The sequence below is a fragment of the Leopardus geoffroyi genome, chromosome B1 (genome assembly GCF_018350155.1).
Source record: "Leopardus geoffroyi isolate Oge1 chromosome B1, O.geoffroyi_Oge1_pat1.0, whole genome shotgun sequence".
NCBI classification, from domain to species: Eukaryota; Metazoa; Chordata; class Mammalia; order Carnivora; family Felidae; genus Leopardus; species Leopardus geoffroyi.
The window spans coordinates 92,175,981-92,203,920 of NC_059327.1; the positions used below are offsets into that span (position 1 = coordinate 92,175,981).

Genomic DNA, 27,940 nt, shown 5'->3' on the forward strand with positions numbered 1-27,940 from the left:
ATTCCTATTCTTTTCCCTTTTCCCCCACTTTCAATGAAGCGAAACTGAAGTTCATGTAACACGTTTTGGGAAATTTTAGGCAAGGAGATCTCTAAATCCCATTTTACTGCAGCATATGCTATGGAACTTTATTCTATACTAGTTTGTTCATGTCCAGTATTGTGACCATGAAGTTCCTACCTCATTTTACACACACACACACACACACACACACACACATGCATACAGATCTGTATGCATTGTAATTTAAAGATGTAGCAAAAGCATACAACCTACAATTTAAATCTGCTCATCTTTTTCCTCATTTCTAATACGTGTAATACACGCTTTGTTTAAACCACAAGGATACGTGGTTTAAATGTGAGAGAAATATATATATCTTAGTTTATATTTAAAATTTGGCATGTATCTATTTGGGGCATTTCTAATGAAACATAATATGCTTAATTGCCTCATTTTATTTTTTCTTCTTTCCATATTATTTTTTTTAATTTTTTAAAATGTTTATTATTTTTGAGAGAGAAAGAGCAAGCAGGGGAGAGGCAGAAAGGGAGGGAGATACAGAATCTAAAGCAGGCTCTAGGCTCTGAGTTGCTAGCACAGAGCCCGATGCGGGGCTCGAACTCACAGACCATGAGATCATGACCTGATCTGAAGTCAGACACTTAACCGACTCAGCCACCCAGGTGCCCCATTCTTTCCATATTATTTAAGGTAGCTGACAGCAGGGGTCTATATGTCAGAAGTTACTTTTAAGTTTCAACACTCACTAGCCTTATAATTAAGAAATAATCAAGTTTACATGCTTCTCATAGTTTCATCATCTGTAAATTGATTAAAAATATCACTTTTTCATATAAATGTTGTGATGAATAGCACAGTACTTGTCACAGATGGAATGTTTAAGAAATATTAGTTTTCATTATAACTTTAAAAGCATCATAGTTTTGATTTTAATGTGAGCCCTATAGGTTTACCTTGGTTTGTGCAACAATTTGGAATCGTAAAAAAAATTCATAGTAGCGATAGTTTATCACCTTTATCAAGAAAAGATTATTTGTAACACCCACCAATATAACTTAGAATATAACTATTCTCCATCACTAATAACTAGAACCATTTTAGTAGGTCCTTCACGGGATTGACAGAGTTTTTTAGTTTGTTTTTTATGCTAATCCAGAACTTCCACTGAGCAAGGAGTTTCACATGAATTTATGGAATGAGTATGCCCCCCACCCTGATCATAAAAGATTCTCTCTAGAAAATGAAGATTGTTTTCTTCTTTAAAAAAAAATAATGTTTATTTTTATTTTTGAGAGAGACAGAGAGAGAGGGAAGGAGAGAGATTGAGGGAGTGGGAGAGGAGCAGAGAGAGAGGGAGACACAGAATCGAAGCAGGCTCCAGGCTCTGAGCTGTCACCACAGAGCCTGATGCGGGGCTTGAACTCACAAACCGCGAGATCATGACCTGAGCCAAAGTAGGACGCCTAACGGACTGAGCCACCCAGGCACCCCGGGATTGTTTGTTTCTTTTTTTTTTTTTTTTTTTTTTTTTAATTTTTTTTTTTCAACGTTTATTTATTTTTGGGACAGAGAGAGACAGAGCATGAACGGGGGAGGGGCAGAGAGAGAGGGAGACACAGAATCGGAAACAGGCTCCAGGCTCTGAGCCATCAGCCCAGAGCCTGACGCGGGGCTCGAACTCCCGGACCGCGAGATCGTGACCTGGCTGAAGTCGGACGCTTAACCGACTGCGCCACCCAGGCGCCCCGGGATTGTTTGTTTCTTAAATTATTCCCAACTCAATTTTGATTCATGGCCTTAATTTAGATATGAGAACTGATTTGAGTCTCCAGATCAACTTTAGAAATTTACCTAGGTCACATGATTTTCAGCAGTAGACCTAGCAGAATCCAGTTTGAAATAATTTCAGAGGTATCTTGCTGCTCCTTACACACTGTGTATTTTCTACAGTATCAAAGTTAAGAGTGGTACTAATCTAATATATACATTAAGTATATACATTAAGTTACATGTCATATATATATATATGACACACACACATATATATATTTTTAAATTATAGCGCCAAAGGTAATTAATGATTATGTTTTTCTCAACTACTGCTTGAGTTATCATTTCCTTTCATATATATTTTGCAGATTAATAAGTGGTAAGCTTTGCAAAATGCCAAACACAGTACAATTCCCTAGCTGTATTGAACACATAAATACTCTATTCATCATCTACTCAATTCTGCTTGAATCAGTATTAGTATCAAAGCGTCTATTTTGTCCAAAGTTTTGCCCCCCTCTTGTTCTGATTTCAATTATACTTACTTAGTATCTCTGCACAAGCTAGAAACACCAGAGTTTAGGCGATTTTCATCTTCAATTTTAAGACATATTTCCCTTTACTGACAAAACCAGATGAGATGAATATTTCATTCTTCTGTTTGGATTATAATTTCAAGAGAGAATGTGCCCTTTAAACAGAAAAAAAAAATCTTTATTCATGACTGATCCAAAGAACACTTCTAAGATGTACTTTTAAGTAAAAGTTAACACAAAGCAGTTGGGATATTAAAAATGAGCAGTGCGTACTCTTTCAACATAAAGTTAGGGTTTTTAGATTCTCCTCGTAAATAAACATAGTATTGATTTTCAGGTTTGGAACATAGAAAATGCACTGGTTTTCTTTTATGCTTTTATCTTCCTGCTAGCTGTAAGGAAGAGTGTGGGCGCTTTAAATCCTCTTGATGTGTCTGTCACTGGCACAATAAACTCCCCTCCTGTGCAGAAGAGACCCTTGTCTGTCACTGGATCTCTACGGAGGTGAAGTTTGCCAAGTGGGTTTTCTGTCGACTTCCGAAAATGTAACCTCCTCATCTAGGCTGCCATCTCTAGCGTGACAGATTGGGTGGATGATTCCATCATCTCATCATACTATGTTTTACCATGTGGGGCCAGATGTCATCTTTGGGGAAGAGAGTTAAAGCTTTTGTCAGAGAGTATTTCTCTTGTTTCACTAAACATCTACTCACCTTTTGGTATTGAAAGAATAAAAAATACAAACTGATAAGACTATCCCCAGGCAGAGTTTTCATGCTACCCAAAGCAGTCTTGGCAGTTATAAAGATCCTTCAATAATCTGTCAAAAACTGACATCACTGTGTAAAGAGCTGTTCATTTCTATATCTCATTTTGGATTGATGTACGTGCACTTTTATATCCTTCAGTTCGATATAACATTTGGCCTTTCATGTTCTCAGTTTAAGCTACAGGGAATTCAAAGCTATTTCAAAGCATAATTATATCAATCTGCATATAAAAGGCTCTATGTCCTACAGAGGGTTCGATGGAAAAGCAAACTCTTTCAAAGAAGAAAATTAGAAGTAATTCCCACAACTAAAATTCACAAAAGTTAATACATTTTTCATCTGATGAGAACAGTTTTATTTTTTTTAAGCCAATAGAAGTTTAATCAAGAAAGTGATGGGGACTTTTGTGTGAGGTAGGGAGGAGAAGAGGAAGAAAGGAGAGCAGAAAATTGGAGAGGAAGGCAAAGAAACGATGCATGTACATTATACATATTGTTCGATTATACACATCACATCAGAAAACATCAAGAATTCATATTGCTGTGGCAGACAATAGGATTCTCACTTCCATATTGTATTAGTTATCTATTGCTTCATAACAATATATTCCAAATTCAAATTCGTATGATTCAAAATTCTTAGTGCACTTTAACTGGGTGTCTCTGACTAAGGTCTCTTCTGGGACTGCACTCCAGATGTTGGCAGAAGCTCTGGTCTCCTTTGATGATGCCGCCTGGGGAAGGGAGTCTGCTTCAGGGCTCACTCATGTGTTTGTTGAGAGGCCTTGATCTCGCGCCGCGTGGGTCTCACCACAGAGCTGCCTCCAGATCTCTGCAAGCAATCCAAAAGAGAATGAGAGCATGTATAAGAAGCTTCCCAAGGTGGAAAACATAACCTTTTCATAACTTAACATCAGGACCACATTCTGTTTCTTTTTTTTTTTTTTTTAATTTTTTTTTCAGCGTTTATTTTTATTTTTGGGACAGAGAGAGACAGAGCATGAATTGGGGAGGGGCAGAGAGAGAGGGAGACACAGAATCGGAAACAGGCTCCAGGCTCTGAGCCATCAGCCCAGAGCCCGACGCGGGGCTCGAACTCACGGACCGCGAGATCGTGACCTGGCTGAAGTCGGACACTTAACCGACTGCGCCACTCAGGTGCCCCAGGACCACATTCTGTTTCATAGAAGTGGGCTCCGTATCTCAACAAGCTTCAACGGAAGGGGGGTACTCAAGCGTTCAATACCAGGATATGGAAATCACGATGGGCCATTCCAGGGGCTGCCTACCCTGTGTATACACATCCATGTGAAGTAACTTTGGGCACTTTTTTATATTACGAAAGACTTTTCAAAATAGAAGTCCTGTGAATATGGTTTTAGCCTGAAAGTAAATGTGACTACACGAATTTATCTTTTCCAAATATTTGCTCTCCAAATATGATCTTAGTAGTTTTCAAATGTTTCGTAACTTGAAAATCACAAGTACAGTTGCTTCAATCTTTAAAGTGACCCTTTTTAGTCTTTTTTTTTTTTGTCTTTTTTTTTTTTTTATCATAGCGTAAGGAAGATTTTTTTAAAAAACCTCCCAAACAAAATTCTGTAAATTCTGGAGCTAGCGAAATACTTAGCACCGAAGTTATGGAGCATATGGTTATCCTAGTCCCAAACAGTAAAATGCGTCTGTCTGTGCCAGCTCTTCATTACCGGCTCATTAACACTCAGGTGTCAATTGCTGGTGGCAAAGGCAATACCCAAATGGCCTCGTTTCTGTCATGCACAGTGTAATTACATTGACCTCAAGTACTAAAGCTCGCAAGTTGCCTGATACGATTTGGACACTAATTTCAGGCACTATTCAAAGTAGAATAATATGGTGAATAAACCAACGTAATAAGAGAAAAGCACTATGAGGTTTCCAGTTATTTTTTTTCATATGTAACTGTAACCTTAAAGACAGTCGACTGTTCTGTTACATACAACGACACATAGGACATGTTTGGTTTTAACATTATTGATCTAAAATTTTGTTAGATCTCAAGATAATGATAAAGTTGTTATAAGCCAAAAGTGAAAACTAAGTTGTTGTAATAGTCACGTTTGGGAAAATAGAAATTCCATATCATAGTTTATAATCTCATTTATTGATATGTAATGGGAGCATTATTTATATCTTACATTTAAATTATGAATTAACCCAATCGGTTAAGCATCTGACTTCGACTCAGATAATGTTCTCATGGTTCATGAGTTCAAACCTCACGTTGAGCTCTGTGCTGACAGCTCAGAGCTGGAGCCTGCTTCGGAGTCTGCGTCTCCCTCTCTCTCTGCCCCTCCCCACTCTCACTCTGTCTCTCTCCCTCAAAAATAAATAAACATTAAAAAACTTTTAAATATTAATTTAAATGTGACCAAATGTAAAGCAAATCTATATAATCCTAACAACCAATAAATATGTACTTCCAGCAAGAATTACACCATCTCTTAATAATCTAAGAGCAGATTTCTTCATCACTTTCTGTTTAAGACTTTGCTATTATGTGCAAAGCTTATTTTTAAGGTTCCAGTTGAAAAGAGAGAGGGGATGAATTCATGCACAAAACTTAACTTTTATATATAAAACTTCACAGAAACGAAAAGAACATTTTATATGGAAAAATCTACAAGAGCAATTAAAAGACAAAAAACAAAACAAAATAAAACAAAACACCCACCACCAACAACAACAGTGAGAAAACAACCGTAACAATATTTTGGAAGTTTGGAAGTGGACCACCAAAATGTTATCGACTTGCTAGTTTTGAAAATGTTTAATTTTGAGCTGAAAGTTAAGAGTTTAAAGAAAAAAAATCTGATTTATCCCACAGAATATTCCAAAGTCTCAGGAATTAATAGAACAAATTAGTTCTGAAGTGGGAGTGAATATAAAAATAAAAAGAAGGATCAAAAATGTCATTGAGAGGCAATTAGACTCCCAGGTTTCCCTCATCCACTGTGCATAAGTAGGTGATCAATTATCCCCTCTGGTTAGAAGACAGGAGATTTATTCTCGAAGGAGGTTAAAACAGAGGTGCCTACATCAGAAGACAGCAGGTACAGTTTAATGTGAGATCATCATACCCAGAAAACTTAGGATTTTGAGTATTCCAGACATCTTTCCCCAATTAACTTTCAGAATGCATGTGCCCAGGCAGAAGACCCAAAAAATACTTCCCTGAATATCTCTAACTAGCCTAAGAAGAAAAATATACTGAACATATTTACACTGGGGTTTCCTTAACTAAATGATCCAGCAAGATCACCCTACAGACAAACATATTCAACAAGCTTTCCACACAAACCAGTTTTACCTTCAGCAATTTTGAATACTGTTTTTTTTTTTTTAATAATTTATTGTCAAGTTAGCTAACATACAGCATAGTCTTGGCTTCAGGAGTAGATTCCTGTGAATCATCACTTATGTACAACACCCAGTGCTCATCCCAACAAGTGCCCTCCTCGATGCCCATCAACCACTTTCCTTTCTCCCCCAACACCCATCACCCTCAGTTTGTACTCTGTATTTAAGAGTCTCTTATGTTTTGCCTCCCTCTCTGTTTGTAACTTATATTCCTGCTCTTTTTTTTTATGTTTATTTATTTTTGAGAAAGAGAGTGAGTGAGAGCAGGGGAGGGGCAAAGAGAGAGGGAGACAAAGGATCTAGAGCGGGCTCTGTGCTGACGGCAGAAAGCCCCATGGGGGGCTCAAACCCAAGGACTGTGAAATTATCACCAGAAGCTCAACAGACTGAGCCACCCAGGAGCCCCTAGAGTACTGTTCTTAATTATGGGTACACAGCTAAGTGTAAATGTCACCAGACATCTGCAAAAAATCCCTACCATAATTCCTGGAAAGAGATATTATTCAGGGAAAATGAAATGCAATATAAACTATCATCACTATTTTCAGATGAATAAGAGAAAATATTGAATACATGAAAAGAGTTCAAAATACCTTAAAAAAGAATTTTGGGAAAACATGAAGAACTTTTATACCTAAAATAATAATAAAATAATGAAGTTAAAAACTCAATAGAAGGTTGGAAGATAAACATAAGAAAATCACTGAGAAAGTAGATTAAAAAACTGTAGAAAGTAGGGAAGAAAACATGAAGAATATTGGTAGGTCAGTAAAGGAGGTTCTATATTCAAATAATAAAGGATAAAAAAGATGAAAAAAATGGAAGAAATGATGAAAGCAATAATTCAAAAAAAAAAATCCAAAACTTGAAAGGCTTGGGTTTAAAGATTGAAGAATCTTAATAAGTGTCTGCAATTCAGATGGAAACAGATCCACATCAAATTACACGATATTATGAAATTTCAGAACTTGATGACAAAGAGACCCTCCCATAAGAATCCCATAGGAGGTGGGGGACCTATGTTCATAAAAAGTTTAGTTTAGTTTTACTTTGGAAAATGTTCTACTTTAAAAAACAATATAGAAAACCTTTCAAAGAATCAAAGCTTAATATCTGACAAATTTGGTTTGAATCTAGTGACCAAGACCTACATCCTTCAAGGGGTCTCAGGGATTTTGGTCCTCTGAAACAGCCTACTGTTCATTCTTGCAGTATGACCAAAATTAAGACCAATATATGTGTTGTCTTGACATCTGGCATAACCAGGAAGACTTGAAATAACCTAACTCCAAGTTTCTCTCTCCATTCTGCTCCCAAAGATAATATTCCCTAGCAGGACAACCCTACTGGCCAAAGGGCTCAGGTGAAGGTGGGTGTCAGTTCCCTACTAACTTGCAAAACAAGCCAATTCAAAAAGCCTATCCTATCTCATCAGAATCAGGGAGCACCTCACCCTCTTGATGCTACAAAGACTTGCCTCCATGACCCCTGGTTGTTCACTCTGTTCCTGAGTACAGCCTGTGAGGCCTTGTGCAGGATCCTTCCTGCCACCTTCCACCACAGGGTTGTGATTATATGAGACTAACAAATTGCTGTTGGTCTATTCTGTCCTATGTCAGGTGCTATATAGTCTCCAACTCCATTCTGGAGCAGAAATTTTCCCCTCACCAATGGAGTGATTAAGAGGCAAGTTAAACAACGCTAAACAAGATGATCCAACAATGACCCAGTCAGCTTGAATTAACTGCTCTTGGATAACTAAATGGTTTCATGATACAGGGAAGGCTGCCTGGGACTAAACTGCTTGTTACTGGTGGACTTGCACTTCGGCCTACTGGACCCTGTGTTGTCTTTAGCAGGTATTTCCCTCCCTTTCCACCCCCAAATGCTCTTGTTCTAAAGAAGAGAATTGTGGTTAATTCCCTATACCTCAGCATGATGTTTTGTCAGTTTTAGTCTACATTTGGCAGGTGTCTCTAGGACCTCTGCCTGTAAAAGCAGTGATAACACAGCACCATACCTGGTCTTCTGGTTCTTCAGCTCTACTTACCAAGGAATAAGCTAGAGCTCTCTGGTCACTGGATCTAACTTGGGAATCATTACTAGCTGCTTGGACAGCCATCTGGACATTACTGTGATTGCACACCATCAGAGGGATTCCGGGGATGGCTCATTATGTGGTTCGTGGAAAAGAAGGACATCACTATCCTACAGAAGATTAATCATGGGACCTAAGTCACTTAATAAGTCACTTAATAAGAGTCGTTCAGGCAATGGCAGCTACCTTGCCCATTTCCTGTGCTACTGTTTCCCGTGCTGCTATCCCAAGTATTTTCCTGATCTCCAAGTGTAGGTATACATGTCTGGCAACCCATGGACCAGGCACTGATGAAAAAAAAAAAAAAAAAAAAGAGGAAGAAGAAGAAGAAGAAGAGGAGGAGGAGGAGGAAGGAGAAGAAGAAGGGGAAGGGGAAAGAGCATTGGGTACCAGTTCCTCCCCAAACAATGGAGGACGTAACACAACTGCCGTCTCAATGAAAAGGCCCTAGCAGGGATGCCTAGGTGGCTCAGTTAGTTAAGCATATGACTTTGGCTTAGGTCATGATCTCACAGTTTGTGGCATTGGGGTCTGTGCTGATAGCTCAGAGCCTGGAGCCTGCTTTGGATTCTGTGTCTCCCTCACTTTCTGCCCCTCCCCTGTTTGTGCTCTGTCTCTTTCAAAAATAAATAAACATTAAAAATTAAAAAAAAATAATAATAAGATAAAAGTCCATAGACAATGTGCCTGGGCTTGTCTTAGTACTGCTGGCTACTAGCATGCCAAAGGGCTAACTTTCTAATCATAGGGCTTGACTGCATGACTAGCACCATAAACAGGAGGATTTTACTAGAGGTGAACCCTGACCCTGGGAACATCGCTTAACCCTGGAAAAGGAGATAGCTGTCTATAGGAGTTTCTGGGCTGCCAGGTTTTTCTCTTCCCCTATGCAGAAGGTCTGCACCAGGTTGTAAGTTTCCTGTGAACTTCTGATAAAGGAAACTGCTCTCCTTGGCCTTGCACTATATACCATTAGAGTGGTAGTTCTTGGCCACACACTGAGCTCTTCTGAAAACAGTCTCTCGCAGCCCCTGCACATCTATTCCTCCATACCAAGCCAACCATTATGCCTTGGGTCGTGGAGCTAATATGCTCCATGCTTTGCACGGCTCACAAGCTTTGCACAGTTATCAAGCCTTCCGTTCTACAAGCTGGAGTCAAAGCTGACCCTCTGACATATCCCATCTGCAGGGTGGTGTAGCCCCACCTCTCCTCAGTTCCTTGACACATGACATGGTGGTAGAGGAGATCAACCCTCTCCTAGACCCCTTAGCCACATGGAGAGCCCCTTCGGAGCAATTGAGTGAAAAATTAAAGGGAGTTTATATACTTTATGGGCCATATTGCCACTCTTCTCATATATGATGGAACTTGGTGGAATGTTGCTGGGTTTCATTCTTTATTCAGGATGTCCTTGTAAAACAACAGGATCTAAGGGGCAGCCATACATCAGGTAGTCATCTTAGCACCACATACCCCGGCCAGAAAATGGCTCCATATGTACATATTCATAAACTCTTGGTGTATTACATAAGAATTGCTTCCTTTGAGGTAAAGTGCTCTGGGAACCGCTTGTCTCACAGAGACCCAAAATATAAATCAAGGTAACAGATGTCACTACCTGTACTAAAGCCACAATTCAAGGCTTTGCCGGTATACTCTTCATCCCCTTTGGAATTTCAGAGATTATTGATAGTGGCCAAGGCATTCATTTCACTTCTCAAAACAGACAATGTTGGACTCTTGAATAAGACATTCAATACAACTTCCATGCCCTCTATAGACCTAATGTCCCCTTCAAAGAATTCCAAATAGAGCAAATAACCCCCCGTGATCGCCACAGATATGGTTTAGTCTCAATCCACGTGCCATGGGGACATGCAGTCCCTGTACTAATGCCACCAGCTCCCTTAATTTCCTTTACTGGTCATAAAGGGAAGACCTCTAAAGTTCATGTTTTTGAAGGTCACCTCACTATGTGGCCCGTGGCCCTCTGCGGGGGGGGGGGGGTGTAGCTGATGTATTAAAAAAATGCAGTTTATGATCCGCTGAATGAGGAGGCATAAGTCACCCATGCAAGTTTGGCAGATAGCTCCCTTAGCATCTGAGCTCCCACTTTGGGGAAGTAAAACCCAGGATTATTTTGATCAATAACACAGTTTCAATACACTCACACAAAGGAAATAAAATCACAAGGTTTAGTAGTTACAAATCTCAGGGTGGGGGGGCAAAGAGCCAGGGAAAGGGCAGTCCCCTGTCTCAGGCCATGAGTAAGGAGACAGAGAGCAGGGTAGTAAGCACCTATAAGGTGGTTGGGGTGGAGATCACTAACTTTTCACTGGCTTGATTCTAAGTGGTTATTCTAAAAGGTGTCCTGGGAAAAGCAAAGCAGGAACTTTTGATGGGAATCCTAAGCTCAGGTCCTTATCTAAATGTCCAGACTCTGGGTCTATGCAGGGTTATCATACTGTGGAATTCTTAGGCAGCAACTCAAAATAGTTCTTTTTCTCATCACACTGCCTCTTCCTCCAGGTCAAGTGCCTACTTCATGTGTTGGAGAGGTACTTCTCTTACCTAGAAATCTCAGTTCATCACCAAGATAAAAATTGATGTCAAGACATCGGGGAGTCAATTTGATATGAGGACTAAAATTAAAGCTCAATATTATGTGGTGCCTTGACATCTGGCCTATCTTAGAGTGCTTTGAATGGCCTAATCTTACCTCCCTCATTCCCCTCTGGAAAGGGAGATCCAAAGAGCCGAACAGCTCTGCTGGACAGGGGGACCAGGCCCAGTTCATTCTTAAGTAGTGAGGTTTCATTTCCCTGCTAGCTCCACTGAATTCTCCCTGGTCACATCCTCCAGCAGGAACCAGAGAGAATCCCTCCCTCTTGATACCAAAAGAAAGCCTGCCTCTCACAGCCTCTGGTAGTGTCGCCCTGTGTTTCGTGTGATATCCTTCTTCCCCAGCCTGTGAAAATACGTGACTCATAAATTGTTGTCAATTTCATCTGTCTGTCCAGTGTCAGATGTTGTATGTTCTCCATCCCCATAACCCTAGGATGGAAATCTCTCCCTCTCCAACAGGGTGAATAGTGGATGACTAAAACCACCCTTTACCTAACTTCTTTTTCTTTCAGTATTTCACTAAATTAGTTGAAGTTAGTTGACGATGATTTTATAAAGTCCAGTTATTCAGACCTATTCTTGGTGAAGCAGCAGTTGCTATATGGGATTTCTCTGGGAGATGTACTCATATTTGTTTGACTTTAGTTTTGCTTATTCACTGCCAACATAGCATGTTGTTAAGAGGAATAAAAATGCATATGTTAAAACAACATTTTATTCTAAATATAAACCATAAAAGGACAGTCAAAACTCTCTAGTTTCTTAGGCCACATTTCATGGTGCCTTATACATGTGAACCATCCTTAGAAATGAGCATGTGGCATAGGGGGAGCATTGAAATTTAAAAATGTGAAGTGGAGTTCTAGATGCTGTAACTTATTTTTATATTTTTTAAATATAGTTACTTCTAGGATTTCAAGTTAAAATAAGACACAGGGACTAGAAATGCAGCCTGGCACAGGTGAAGAATTCAGTCAAGAGATAGGGTTCAGGCGTTAAGTTCATGGTTATGCTCTGCCATCATCTGGTCTATATTGGTCTTATTTTCTTCATAAGTAGGTTCAGGACCAGAATATTTTCAAAGACTTGCTCTGCACTAAAAGCCTATTATTCTGTGGGGCCCACTTAAAAAGAAATAAAACGTAGAAAATAACATTCATTGCTGATAGTAGTTGATGAATAAAGGCCAAGCACCATGAAGGTGTTTTGATTTAAAAAAAAAAAAAAATCTGCTGAAAATGTTAGTTGAACCTAGATGGAAAGGAAATATAAATAAATAGATTTTACGATTCTTATAACTTTATTTTTATTTATGTATCTTCCTCTTCATTATGTAGTATCATGCATGTGTCGCAAAAAGAGTGAGAGGGTTTTTGACTTAATCTGCATCCTTTTTAAATTAGTCAAGACCCTTTTGGCATATACACTAGCCAAAGTTGCACAGGGGAAAAAAAGAAAACCTTTAAAAATATTTCTAATTTACATATTACATATGTATTACATATTACATATGTAATTATTTCTACATAAACATAATGAAAAAATTCAGGTTAAGAGACATAATTTAAATGATTCTAGTTATATTTCTACATGGAGAATAAACTAGAATACAGTAGAGAGACTACTTTTGATATAAGGATAAAAATCTAAAATTTTATGGTATGTTTAAATATAACTCAGTTCAATTTCCACTTGGATAGCAAGCATAGCAAAAAATTGAATGATAAAAGGAAATTAGCAAACCCTGCTACAAATAAGATTACCTTCCTCATAAAGCTTTTTCTTTCTTTTATGTTGCCTTATTTAAGTACAGCATGATCCACTCAGGTGCACACAAAACCCCCGTCATAGTTACTTCTCCCTCTCCTTCATCAGTCAAGGAGCAAGTATAATCTGTTTTCTGAAATGTCTCCCAGTTGTGTCCTTCTTCTTCCATTTTTACTAGTCCAGACTGAAAGTTAATTGTGCTCACTTGCTTCTTAGCTAAAGATTTACAATAGATCTCTGTTATCCCAATTTCTTTTTTTTTTCTGTTTTTTTTTTTTTAATTTATTTTGAGAGAGAGAGAGAGAGAGAGCTGCATGAACAAGGAAGGGGCACAAGGAGAGAGAATCTAAGGCAGGGTCCATGCTCAGCACAGAGCCGGAGGTGGAGCTTAATCTTATGATGCTGGAATCATGACCTGAACCAAAATCAGGAGTCAGTCGCTTAACCCACTGGCCCCCCTTACCCCCCGCCTTTTTTCTTGTTTTTAATGTTATGAATCATCTCATAACATTATCTAAATTAGTAATGCTTTTACATTATGTGCAGCATTTATTTTCATCTTTTCATTATTATTATATCTAATACTGGAATAGACTCTTCTAGAGTGCCAAAGGAAGTATTACATTTAAACTAAAACTGTACTTCATATGTAAACTTTAAAAATACTAATAGGGGCACCTGGGTGGCTCAGTCTGTTAAGCGTCCAACTTCGACTCAGGTCACGATCTCGCGGTCCCTGAGTTCGAGCCCCGCATCAGGCTCTGGGCTTATGGCTCCGAGCCTACTTCCGATTCTGTGTCTCCCTCTCTCTCTGCTCCTCCCCCGTTCATGCTCTGTCTCTCTCTGTCTCAAAAATAAATAAACGTTGGGGCGCCTGGGTGGCGCAGTCGGTTAAGCGTCCGACTTCAGCCAGGTCACGATCTCGCTGTCTGGGAGTTCAAGCCCCGCGTCAGGCTCTGGGCTGGTGGCTCAGAGCCTGGAGCCTGTTTCCGATTCTGTGTCTCCCTCTCTCTCTGCCCCTCCCCCGTTCATGCTCTGTCTCTCTCTGTCCCAAAAATAAATAAACATTGAAAAAAAAATTTAAAAAATAAATAAACGTTAATTTTTTTAAATAAAAATGCTAATATACTTTGTTCACTTCACCCAACTGATGTGCGATAGAAAACACTCTTCCCACCTCAGCAGCAATACTCTTGACTAATAACCAGTGTTGTAAACTTGCCATGTAGCTTTATGAAATGTTATGCCAGTGTCACCTGATTCTGCATGGTCTGTTCACAGTATTCCCAGTTTCTCCCCTGTACTGGTCCATATAATTGCAAATGCATTTTCTTAAGATGATTGAGACATCTTTGAACCCAGTAATATTTGCACACATTGTCATGTAAATCCATACATCCTTGTCAGAGAAACAAGGCACACAAAGCAAGCATCTACAGAGGCATCCCAATGAGATAGCTTGGTATTCTTAGATTTTAAAATAAAATTTATATATCCTTTCTGTGTTTTACTCCTTTCTAGGGTATACCAGGTCACTTTACCTCATTCTTTATTGTATTTTAACTAGAAATACTCAAGCATCTTTTATTTTCATTACTTTTCTCCTTGTTTTAACTTATATATGTATACGACCACATGAACTTTGAAAATCATAACTGCTTCTCAGTCTTTTAAAACTTACTGGAGAATGAAGGAAGACAATGGTTATATTCTCTTTCCTTCTTTTTGGCCTCACATTTCTTACTTTCTCTCTCTAATTCAACTTTACCTGGTACATTTTATTATAAACATTGTGTTGTCTCTTTGTGGTCTTTGTCGCCCAGTATAAAATAAGGGTTCTTATCGGAGAGTGTCAAAAGAAATTGACTATTGATTGCCCACCAGTGGAAAAGCCCATGGTGGCGCCTGGCTGGCTCAGTCGGTTGAGTGTCCGACTTTGGCTCAGGTCGTGATCTCGAGGTTCGTGAGTTCGAGCCCCACATTTGTCTCTGTGCTGACAGTTCAGAGCCTGGAGTCTGCTTTCAATTCTGTGTCTCCCTCTCTCTTGCCCCATCCCTGCTCATAGTCTCTCTCTCTCCCTCTCTCTCTCTCTCTGTCTCTCGAAAAACAAATAAACATTAGAAAAAAATTAAAACAAACAAAAATAAAACCAGAAAAGTCCATGGTAGCTTGTTGAAGATCAACCAGGTTTTCTGATAATCTAAATATTAATTAATAAAGGGGCACAGAATGTGTGTGTTTGCATATAGGATTATTCCCTTCATGTATTCCTCCATGAGTCTCCTTTGTGTTGCTTAATACCTCTCTCCATCACACACACACACACACACACACACACACACATCAATTTTGAGAAAAATGTATTGCCAGAAAACCTTGAAGTTGGCCATTCTCTCCATTTTTTTTTTTCAACGTTTATTTATTTTTGGGACAGAGAGAGACAGAGCATGAACGGGGGAGGGGCAGAGAGAGAGGGAGACACAGAATCGGAAACAGGTTCCAGGCTCTGAGCCGTCAGCCCAGAGCCCGACGCGGGGCTCGAACTCCCGGACAGCGAGATCGTGACCTGGCTGAAGTCGGACGCTTAACTGACTGCACCACCCAGGCGCCCCTCTCCATTGTTAATTAGGAAACACAACTAAGAATATAAACACCCTCACACTATGAGGATACAATTCAGTTTCAGGCTTATGCAATTCACCACACCAACGCTTGTTTTCTTCGCTTTTTTCATGATTAAAAGAAGAGTCACTCACAATGATAAAGGGAAAAAGAGGATGGTGACTGTGTTCCAAATTAGATAATTGCAACATTCATTAAATGTTTCTTACGCCCAGGCAGACTGGTTGAGCAATGACCCAATGATTAGCAACTGCTCTCAAAGAAAAGTAAATATGTAAGATGAAACAAAACAAAAACTGTCTTCAATTACACAATATTCTCAATAGAAGTTTTTACATGGATTGATACATTTCTTTTAAAATAGAAATGCTCCCTCTGAGACATTTAGTCACAGATTAATATGAACTGCTTTATTTGATAAGTTTAAAACCCTAGCTTTCAAAATAAGGAAATAAAAATTGTGATTGATTAACAGAGAAAAGCGGAAAATAAAATAATTTTGAACAACCCGAGGACAGCTCTAGAGAACCTGGTCTGCTGAGCTAAGAAATTACAAGTTCAACAAGTCTACAGTTAGAACCACCAGTGAAAAAATCCATTTGATGGAGCAGATACTAAGTACTGCAGATTTACAGGGCACCCCTTTAACTAATCCTGATGTAATCTTGATGTTTACAGGTCATGTTGTAGAAATGAAGAAAGACATTCCAAGCTCACCAAGTGCTTGCTTTCCAATAAGGACTATTTGAAAGGGGCAATTTCCCAATAAGTGAAGTCAGACGAACAAGCAGATCCCAGGCCCTCACCAGACCATGTCAGTTATCAGAAGGACAAACTGTTAATATTTATACTAACAGCCAGTATGTTTTGAGGGATGTTATGGAAACAAAGGGGTTTTCTTATGCTGTCTGAGACCCCAGTCAAAAACAGAGAAGTAAATGAACTATTCTTTGACTTTCTGAAATTGCTCTCATCAATATTGAGGCCCACACTGAAAGGACTGAACCTGAATCTCAAGGAAATGCCCTAGCTGACTTTCCTGCACAGACAGCAGCAACAGAATCTTAAAAGTTGTGGCTCAGGTGGTGGACTTTATTCTGCTTCGGCAAAAAATTAACCCTCATTGTCAGACTTTTTTGTCATCCTGATGTTCTTGGCACATAGTAATTGTCTGTTCCTGATTCAGAAAAAAATAATAATAATAATAAGATAAGCAAACAGTGGTTTAAATCAAACAGTTTGGGGCTATGGGAGACCCAAGATGATAGTTTATCCTGGCTCCCTAGTAAACCCCAACTTTGGGTTTTTGCACTCCTTTATCTGCCATGGTGCATTTAAAAGGACTCAAATTATGAATAGACATTGGTATAGCAACTTCTATACAATTGAGAAAACAGTTTACTACCAACATCTAACCTGTCAGATCCATAACACTGGAAAAACTATTTTTGTCCCAAGAGGCCTCAGACTTAATCCTTCTGGTCCTTTTCAGCACTGACAGCTGGACTTTATTCAACTGCTACTTATTATGGGTTATTGATATGTACTTCTTATTTTATTTATGTTTCCACATGGTTTGAGCCTCCCCCTGCCACAATGCTGATGCTCTCACCATGGCAAAGAGATTATTAGAGACTGTGTTTCCCACTTGGGGCATACCTTCCACAATCTCCAGTGATCGAGGCACCCACCTCACTGGATAAATCATACGAGCCTTAATGAAAATCTTGCAGACTTCTTGGAATGATTGCTGTCCCTATTATCCTCAGTCATCAGGCAAGGTCGAGAAAACTAATGGGATCCTCAAACTCAAACTTGTTGGGATCTCTAAACTTGTTGGAACTACTGGACTCCCTTGACCTAAGGTATTGCCTCTGGCCTTGCCGACTGCTCGCAGATCCCTTTCGGGAAACTAACTCTACATGAGATAGTCACCAGTAGACCAATGTCTATTGGTATACAACTTTCTCCTGATCCCTTGTTGTCATGATAGTATGACTCGTTACCAAAAGTATTTCATGTTTTATATTAAAATATATTAATAAATATGTCAATAATGTCTTATTTAGTGTCTTATATACGATCATTATTTAACGTTTCTAAGTATCAACAGATTAAAGAAGACTTCCAAGTCTTGGGATCCAAGATCCCAATTCAAAAGATTCTGTTTGTTGGTCATTGTCTGAAGCCTAGTGACTGGGTATTCTGGAAACATCAACCTGAGCCCCACTGGAAAGAACATTACTAAGTCTTCTTGACCACTGACACTGCTGCAAATCTAGAAGACACTGAGTCTAAGGTACACATCTCACAGCTAAAGAAGGCTTTACCTGACATCTTGGCCTGTACAGACACTGAAGACCCCCAAATCAAACTGACGAGGAATAGAAGCAGCTGACATGAGTGTAGGCTCCTTCCACCCAGGACACCAGATCCACACTTCATACTTTAACTGAACATGAAAGCTTTTTTTTTTTTTCCTTCTCTTTCTTTCCTTTACTCTGACATTGGTCTGGAAAGATACACAACACCCCCATCCATATTTCCTACACCAATGCTAATGGGGGTGAACTCCTCAATCTTGGAAGTCTCTTACCAAGTTCCACTTTTATGATCAGAATATCCAGTGCCTTGTTTTTTTCCCTTTCTCCAATTATAGCTGTATTTAGGCAGTTAGACCCATATACCTATGTAAATATTTGTACAATCCCACTCCCACATTGCCATGAGCATCTGGATCAGATCTGCCCACTAAGAGATCTCTTCAGCAGCACCCATCTTTGCAAGGCCTTTTTATTTCGGACAATGAGATTTACTTTCTGAATGTGCTGAGAACCTAGTTGACCCCTGGGTTGAATGGGGCAAATGCATTAATCTCTGTAAACGAATCCATTAACAGAACCTCCTTAATGGGAATGGTTTGTGCCCTAATTGGCTTTGTCTTTGTCTATGATACTTATCATTCTTCTTGGACCTGAATACCTAGTTATGGCTGGTACATAACTGGGCCATGCCTCTTGGGTTATCCAACTGTGCCTCTAATTTTCCACAAACTAAGATACTTCGTGAATTGACTCCCCTGAATTCACACCATCCAATTAGAAAGAACCTTTCAGGAGGCACTAGTGACTCAGGATTTGCTTCCTTTGGCAGGGCCATACTTCCTTGGCCAGGAGTAAATGTAAATGAGAATATGATGGGAAACCTCTCCCTAATTCTTGAAGATATTGTAGAATCTGATGCTAAAACAATAGCTACCCAAGAAAAATTTTTAGACGTTTCTGACCAAGGTAGTTCTTAAGGACAAGATAGCTCTTGATTATCTTTTTTTTTTTAATTAAAAAAAAATTTATTTATTTTTGAGATAGAGAGACACAGAGCATGAGCAGGGGAGAGGCAGAGAGAGAGGGAGGGAGACAGACAGAATCTGAAGCAGGTTTCAGGCTCTGGGCTATCAGCACAGAGCCCGACGCGGGGCTTGAACTCACAGACTGTGAGATCATGACCTGAACCGAAGTGGGACACCCAACCGACTGAGCCACCCAGGCGCCCCAGCCCTTGATTATCTTTAAGCTCAGCAAGAAGATATCAGTGCTATGACCAACACCAATGTGCTGTACCTGGATTAATACTTCTGTGGAAGTTGAAACCCAGTTATATAAGATCATTGAGCAAGTCACTTGGCTTAAAAAGGTGACTCTTTTAGGGGTGTCTTTCTTTGACTTTTTTTATTTTGATTGGTTTGGGTTTGGGGGACCATGGCTGCAAAGTGCATGCCACACATTAAAAACTATCCTGCCTATTATAATCATAATAATCTCCCTAGTGCATTGTATTCTCTCAAAATCTTTAAATGTATGTTCACAGCTGCTAGCCACCAAGAAAACGATCTCCCCAAGACTGGGATTTCAAAAAAAGAAGCAAAGAGAATGATGAATCTAAGGACTATGAACCTGGAACAGTGACCTATGGAAACCACACAAAGAAACAACAAAAGCTGCGAGTGGTAGCCGAGAGGGGTGCTAATGCCTTCAATTTTGATGACATATCTCAGTCAAGCTGACAGTCTGATCTAAAGGAAGGAATTGTTGAAAAGGAAACCACACATCCAAAATGGAGTTGCTTCTGCTAGGCCCGCATTGCCAAACAGGGGCTTTATTCCTAACCTAATTGTAGTTTCAACCTTCCCCAGAAATGCAATCTTAGTCAGTCTGGAATTCTCTGCTCAGCACCAGTGAAGTAATCCACATAATAAGTCCCTGTTAGCCCCCAAAGGGAGGTGATCGTGCCTATCTTGCCTGAAATAGTCCTTTATTTGGTTTATGATTCCCTTGTTCTGGATTTATGAAACCTTTCCCTTTCTGTAGCCCTTTGGAGCTCTTTTCTACTTGCTAGATGAGATGTCAGATTTCTGAATTGTTCGATAAAGCCAGTTAGAACTTTAAAATTTACTCAATTGAATTTTTGTTATTTAACATTGTCCAGATTCATTTCATGATATATCATATGCAAAAAAATATGATTCTGTCAATTATTCAGTAACTCCAACAAACATTTATTTGCATGGAAATAGAAAGTTATTCAAAAAGCACATTGGGGGTCAAGGGGAAATATCAGGTAAATATATCCTAGTGCAATCATACATATATATTTTTCAATACTAGGGATAGAGGGCTATTTGAGAGTTGCAAAGGGGGGCAAGGGAAACGACTGGAGCTCAGCAGCTGTGAGTTTTACTTCCTGGACTCCATACCACCAATAAATAGAGAGGCAAAGGTGAACTGAGCTAATGAGTAGATACCAAAGGCAAGTTAACTTTCATCTTGCAATTTTGCAATCAGCGCTGGTTAAATACAACTCAGAAGCAGACTAGAGTTTTGAGAAAGGAATGATTTCCATTTGTTGCCTGTATTCCATACTTTTGAGAATCAAGAATAGCGACAAAGTGATGAAAAGCAATATTAATAATTAAATACACCACTTAATGTGCGCTAGCATTGTGCTATGCATTTCACACATGTCAGTTCACCTAATTCTCATAAGAATTTCACAGCTAAGTGTACTTCATATTTTACAAAAGTAAAGATCAAAATTCAGATGTGAGATAACTTTTTGAAAAGATCTCCCCTGACTTTCTATAGCATTAAAGAAATTTAAATTTGAAATAGTGATCATACGATCCGGTGCTTTTCAAACATTTGGGTAATGATTCACAGCGAGAAATATATTTCACATTGTGACCTATTTTACACATGTATTGGAAAAAAAATGTTTCACAAAGAACTATTTGTTTTTACCATGAGTGACGTGTTTTCATACTCTTCTACTCTACTTTTTTTCCTATTCTATTTACTTCTAGTTTTATTTTTATGTTATCGTCTTAATACACTGAATTACTCTTGTGACCCACTATTGGGTTTTGACCACAAATTTGATTACTTAATTATTTGACTGTTGAATTATTTCACATTTTCCTATAGTTTCTTTGGTTCTCAAAGCAAACTAGAATTTTCATGAAGGCAGATATTACTATGCATTCCTACCTCTCCTCATTGTTGGACCTTAATAGAAGTGTGTAATTTAATAAAATTTAATTTTTACGTCTGAAAATTCATAATCTTGGTTACATAGAAGAGTCCATGATATGATTCCCAGGAAGGGTAAAAGTAAGGGACAGGAGGGACAGGTCTAGGGGAACAAAGCAACTTGTAACTATCGCTGTTAACATTCTCTTGAGAATCGTTCCTGTATATTTTTATTAGTTTTTTTCCCACCATAGGGCTGGCTTTATTAGACATAAAGAGCAAGAGAAATACCTAGTCCTATCCCTATCCCTTGTTGCTTCATAAAATGAGTTTCTGTCCAGGTATGTGTAGTTTGAACTCAAGAAAATTGGTTACGTAAACCACACATTAGGTTACAAAGCACACTTTTCTTTTACCTTTTAGTTATTTCAGAATATAAATTTCTATAAGATTTGTCCAGATTATTAACATTATTAAAAAACACTATACCTTAATTTATGTTTTCTTCTTGGAATATGATACCCATATGAATTTTATTTTTTTTCTTATGTGTCCATTGATTTTAAATATGAAATAATTTGTGTCTAGAATTTTAGATAAAATATTTTCCTTTTATTGCTCGAAGGCACTCATATCCTGTGTCAAACATCTACATTATTCCTCGTGGGCCCTTGGTATTACTACAAATCAAAAAACTTAAGAAGAAAACAATAGGTGGAAAAATATATACATTTAAAATATTCATTGTGGGTATCATGAGAATCACATAGAATTAAATGCCTACTTTCAAAAGTGTAAATATCGCAAAATCCTTTAAACCTAGCATATGTTTCTTCGAATGAGACTCAGTTTTGAACAGATGTCCCCTTAGACCTGTTATATTAAGACTGAATTTACTAAAGCAGCATTAGTTGTTTTTAAACTTAGGGCCATATTTTGCCACTGATTTTTATTCAAAGCTCCCACGGGCGTCAGTGGAAGATCCATGCATGGAAAAATGGCATAATATGTATCCTAGTTTTATTTATTCCATGTGTATACAGCAGTATAAAATAATATGTTACATTTACACTCATTTTACTTATGTATTATTATAGCATTCACAGTAACAAACACTATAGTTAAGATTTAAACTCATCTTTTGTTATAATACCCTGTTTTCACTCACAGATAACTGTCTTGAAAATGTGTTTAGAGCTGAAATTCCCTGCTTACTTTCAGCTCTATGATGTACGGATGTATTGGAAGTCTGAGTTCTATCATTCAGAAGTTTTTGAGTCTCATGCGAGATTTTAATATTTGCATCATTAATGCAAAAATTGCATGCAACTCAAAAACGTCTGAAGTGTAAAACTTCAAACTAAGCATGTGACAAGTTTTCAAGAAATAAAAGTCATTTTTCTAATTTTACAAATACTTAAAAAATAACAGTGGTTAGAAATACATGCATGCACACTAAAGGTATTAGAATTTTAGTCATATTATTGCCTGCAATACTCTGGCGGCACCCATCTCCCAGCATTCTCATAGAATGCTATAATCTAAAACCTATGCCAAGTTTTAGAAGAAACAAAAATATTCTATTGAACAGTAGCTTCACAAATTACTGTATAAGGATTTTGTTCGACCTAGCAGAGGGATATTCCTTGAAGTGCTAACAATATATATAAAATAATTTTACTACTCCATGGCATAAAAAATATGGAATTTTGTCATTTTCTGTTTTTCCTTGTTAAAAAGGAACATAAAAAGGATGTTAAGTGCAAAGCCTTTACCACTACAAAATTAGAGTTTTGAAAAAGATAAAGAACCCAAGAAATTGCAATATGAAAAATATAACATTTTCAGAAAAATTATCAAGAATACCAAGATTTTAAATGTTTTTGAGTTCCTCGGGTATTAAAAGCACACATAGAAATATGAGGGGGAGAAAGAAAACCACATGTAATGACAAATAACAGTGCTATGATCAGTCAGCACCGTAAGTAATTTTCTTTATGCTGCCTAACATTTGCAACATTCTGAGTCAGTAGTCGTATTAAATATTAATTTTACTCCAGTAAACTATTTTTGTAAAGTTAAAACGGCATAATTAATAGACAGTTATTAAAGTTTATGTTGAGAATTGTGAGGATGTTTTTTCTTCCTCTTATTGAAGAACTAAGAAGGTTTCTACAGTACAGGAGATCCGGCGGCAAATTATAACACTATTAAGAAATGAAACAGGAGGAAATTAAAAGGAAACGGGAGTAATTAAAATATTTAAATCCTCTACTATAGTACTTAATTTGCAATGTTTGATAAAGGCATTGCATTTAATATCTTCAAAAAACAAAATATACATATTTCTCAATAGTTCCCAAGAAAGATGATACAGTTAGAGTGATACCATTATATCTGTAAAGTAATTATGATGTGATACTTAAATATTGATTTAAAATGATTTCACAAAATTATGTTTACAAGATAAGAATTAGAATTTTACACGTGGAGAAAATATTTCTAAAAATTGTCGTTTGACATACCTTTGAAACATTAAGACACTGTTTCCACAGGAAAATATTTTGACATTTTTACTACTTTAGAACGAACCGTGTTTATCAAGGAGTAAATGTCATGATCATTCGTTTCTGAAGTAATTTATTGATGAAATGTCATCTAATAATTTAGATAGTATTTTTTGATATGTATGAAATTATGTAAGACTGGATATTAAGATGACTAGATTAAACAGAAAAACTATTCTAAAATTCCTTTTCATGGTAATCTAATACATGTTTTTTTGTAAACCTTTATTATTGATTGGTTGCTTTTCTATTTTATAGTCCCCCTCTCATTGGTAGAAAACATCCTAGCCAATTAGCTAAAATTATATCATTACTCTCTGGTAACTTCTGATTTATTCTGGATACAATACATGATTAATAACTGTTTAGCATTTCAGCAAATTGTATCTTTCCCACAAATTGAGTAAAATTTTCTTGTTTTTGTTGTTTGTTTTTGTTGATTAATGATATAATTTAATAATTAGAATGTAAATTAGAATAACTGTTACTATGATATATAAAAAATGAATGTGTAAATATATGGCATAAGAAGTTTGTTCAAGGGAGATGACATACGATGACATAAAAGTCTAAATAATTAAAGAAACCTTCTTAACATTGAATGAATGAATATAAACATAATACATGAAATGAATATAACCTTATTTTTAATGCATGTGATAAGGCAGATGGATGTGTGTTTTCCGCCATAATTGGAAAATGATGAATGAAAGGTTTTAATTAAAGCAGTGATTCAACAAGAAAATCATTTTCTTGTTTAAAAAGCAATTACAACAAACAGACATTTTTCCAGCTAAATTATATAGAAACATATCCTTATTAAAATAGTCTATCATTCAAAATCTTAATGAAGTAGCGCCAAAAGTTTGAGAAAATGTTACTGCTGCATTTTGTGAACGTATGTGCTTTTGTGTCATATGCGATGGATTGGTTTTACGTATTTTTAAAGGGTCCCCAAAAGACTGGAATATTACACATACTTCAAAAGATAAAATGATTGGGATTACGACATATTAATCTCTGTCATTTGATAAGTCAAATGAGTGATGCCAAGATATCACTCAAATCTACATATCAAGGTCCTCTGAAAATATGTATGCATTTTATTGTTAAATCGAAGGAAAATATTCCCATTTACATGACCATGAAACTAGGTGGGAAACATTTGTTATGTGTTAAGCTTTAGTCTGCTCTTTAATAACATAGCACAGCTCAAACTGTCACTGAATCCAGAAGATCAGTTAGCAGTTAAGGTAAATGTGTCAAAATTGATCTGTAATTTGGATTGGGCAAACATTTAGAAATGTTGAAGGCTTTCTTAGGAGGGAGCTTTGAGAATTCTGTTTTTTGCTAAGATTATCTCACATCCTCTGATTTTTCTCTCTTAATTTCTCTCTTAATTAAGCAATAAACAACAGCTGGTAAAAAGAAAACTATGTAAAAGAAAGGAAAATACATCTAAATGAATTTAATAATTAACTTCGTGGACATGAAAATAAAAGGCAAGCTTAACTTTTCAAGGCTGACTCAAAGAATTTTCTCATTAATAAAACACTGACTATATTTAAGCTATAAAATCTTCACATGTAAGATAATACTGAAACAATAATGTACCATATTTCTATCTCCAAATTTATTTAACTTATTTTAAATTTAGAGATCACTTATATCTTATAGTTACTCTTTACCAGTTCAGATACTTATATATCTCTATATGTTCATATAGAGTTATAAATAGATTTTATATTCATGTGTTAGTAAGAGTCACAAAACTATGTAAAACTATGTAAAATAAAATTCTGTGTGAGTTATACGGTTGAGGACTTCTTAAAATAGTAATCTCAATTACGTATTTTACACCACAAAATGTACAGACACCCAGTGTTTGTTTTTGTTTTTTTTTCTAACAACAAATACAGGTGGATTTATAGATTCTTTATAAAAGCTTTAAATGATTCTAAATTCAAAGCCATAGAAATAGAATCGAAAGAATGTAGATTGTTAGATATTCTGATATTACATATTCAGCGCTCTTCTGATAACATCGACAGCTATATCTTTGGCATTGAAAATTCAGTACAAGTTCTTGACAAAATTGTGTAGCTTAGAGCTTCATTTTCTTTTAAACAAGGAAAAACAGGGTTGTATAAGATGAAAATTGGGAGGAAACTATTAATGATTATTCTTTTCTTAGTAAGCTTATCTTTGGGACCCTGAATTACCTTCACTTTACTATATGATGTGGACTGTATGAATCCATTTAAAAACCAACTGAGTTGTACCACATTTTAGGAAAATTATATAATATAATATATATATTTTATATTTATTTAGAAGCTTTGAAATAGTACAGTAAACACTTTGCAACACGGTGTATAAACTACAGAATGTCTTTGATATTTTGTGGGTCTTCAGAATACAACATTTTTTATAACCCACAGGTGAAAAGAACATAATCACAATCTGTCTTGTAAAGTTGGAATAGTTTGGGGAACACTTGATCACACAAAAAGAATATAAAACAGTCAAGTTTAAAACAGTGATATTGCATTTATAATGCACAAATTTCCTTTATCTGTATGACTGGCTTCTCGTGGTGAATATAAACATGTAAAGGGCTCAGTGACATTTGGAGAGAGAAAGATATATAGTGCTGTAAACAGGCACACACTGATCGGAGAGGCAAAAGCAGTTGCCTCTAAAGTTTCTACAGTTCTGCACATTTCAACTCATTTCTCAGGCCTGCTGAGAGCAATTAGGTCCTATAATTGGCCACGATGACTCCGCCGGCAATCTAGTACTCGGTTACACACAACTAACTGATGGCCAAGATAATGAAGTTGAAAAGTTGATGCTTTTGTTGGTCGACTTTGTGCAAATCATGCTGCTTCAGGTAAATCCTGTAGAATTGACTAGCATATCCTTTTCCGTGCTGTGAAAAAGAAAGAAAAATACTCTAAGAAAAGGAGCCTGCGTTTGGGAGTTTAGAATTGCACGTTACTGGAAAAGAAACAAATACAACTGGAAATAAGTCCTCTCCCTATACCAGACCCACGTCGTGTCGAAGTATTTCAGTGTTAGCCTTGGTTTCTAATTGTCAAGTCAATCCGTTGCGTGGGTTTCTAAAAATGTCAATTTTGGTATTTTAGAAAATGAGTTTTGTGTGGGAAAGGTATGTTTTATATATCAAGCACCAATTGTGTGGAGATTAAACTTTTGAAGTTACATACAGAACAATCCCCACTTCATTACTTATGCACGATCAGAGTATAGAAAAAAAAAGTGTGGCCTGTAAACATTCTAGAATGAGTCATTAGAATATCTACAAATAACTGGTTATACGTTTAATTGAAAAAATTCCAAATTATATATATTAAATCAACATATCATACAGAAACCTGTACTAGAAAATGTTGATGTAATTAAAAAGTTAAAAAATGCTTCACATTTTCTGGTTTTACTTTACTTCATTGTTTATATTATGTAAAAACCAAACCTTTTAATGTGTACAAAAATAATAATAATAAATTTATTCCCTAAAAGGAATCGGTTTTCTTATAAAAGGGTGACAGGAAAAAAGATATTGAATTTGGTCCAGTCTTATAAAATGTACTGAATTATGAGGTAGAATTTCCAAATCCAATCAGTTAGATTTTATGATTTTAAGTATTTTATTTATTTATAATGATAACGGATATTTCTTCCTACCTTTCTATAATCTTTATATTAGGCAATGAGCACAATGAGAGCAGAAACTGCATTGGCTAGGTCAGCATCTGGCACGTAATAGATATATAATGAAAATGTGCGGAAAATAGTGTTCAATTGTGATAAAAAGCAATTCTGTTGTGTAAAATCGATTGTAATAATATATACACATATATAAATTAAAATATAATTAAAAATTAAGAATTACACTAAATGGCATAACTGGATTGTCTCAATCTGGTAAATAGTTGGCTTTTTTGTTTCTTTCGTTTTTTTTAACACAAACATAAGAACATACTGATCAGAATAATTTTTCTTCTGTGGTATTTCCATTTATTTCAAGTACATTATCTAGTTAATATATTTTTCTTAATTTATTTCTCCAATTCTCACATTTATTTTTCCTCACAAATTCAGTTTCTGAACAAATCACCAAACATTTCTTCCCTAGGTCACCATTTAGCAGACACATCAACTAAAACTGGAAAAGTCAGGCACCATAATTGACAGAAATAAAGTGAAAATGA

General features: G+C 36.9%; 1 protein-coding gene across 2 annotated transcripts in view; it reads right to left on the reverse strand.

The window, feature by feature from the left end:
• Nucleotides 1-3,431: 3,431 nt before the first annotated feature.
• Nucleotides 3,432-27,940, reverse strand: part of PCDH10 (protocadherin 10) — a 63,433-nt gene continuing 38,924 nt past the window's right edge. Inside the window, exon 5 of one of the 2 annotated variants that reach the window (XM_045467512.1) lies at nucleotides 3,432-3,931. In XM_045467512.1, the coding sequence (XP_045323468.1) occupies nucleotides 3,864-3,931 (68 nt within the window). In that variant the 3' untranslated portion in view covers nucleotides 3,432-3,863. Of the gene's footprint in view, nucleotides 3,932-22,141; nucleotides 26,638-27,940 lie in introns of those variants that run through there. The other variant, XM_045467532.1, reaches the window with a different exon arrangement.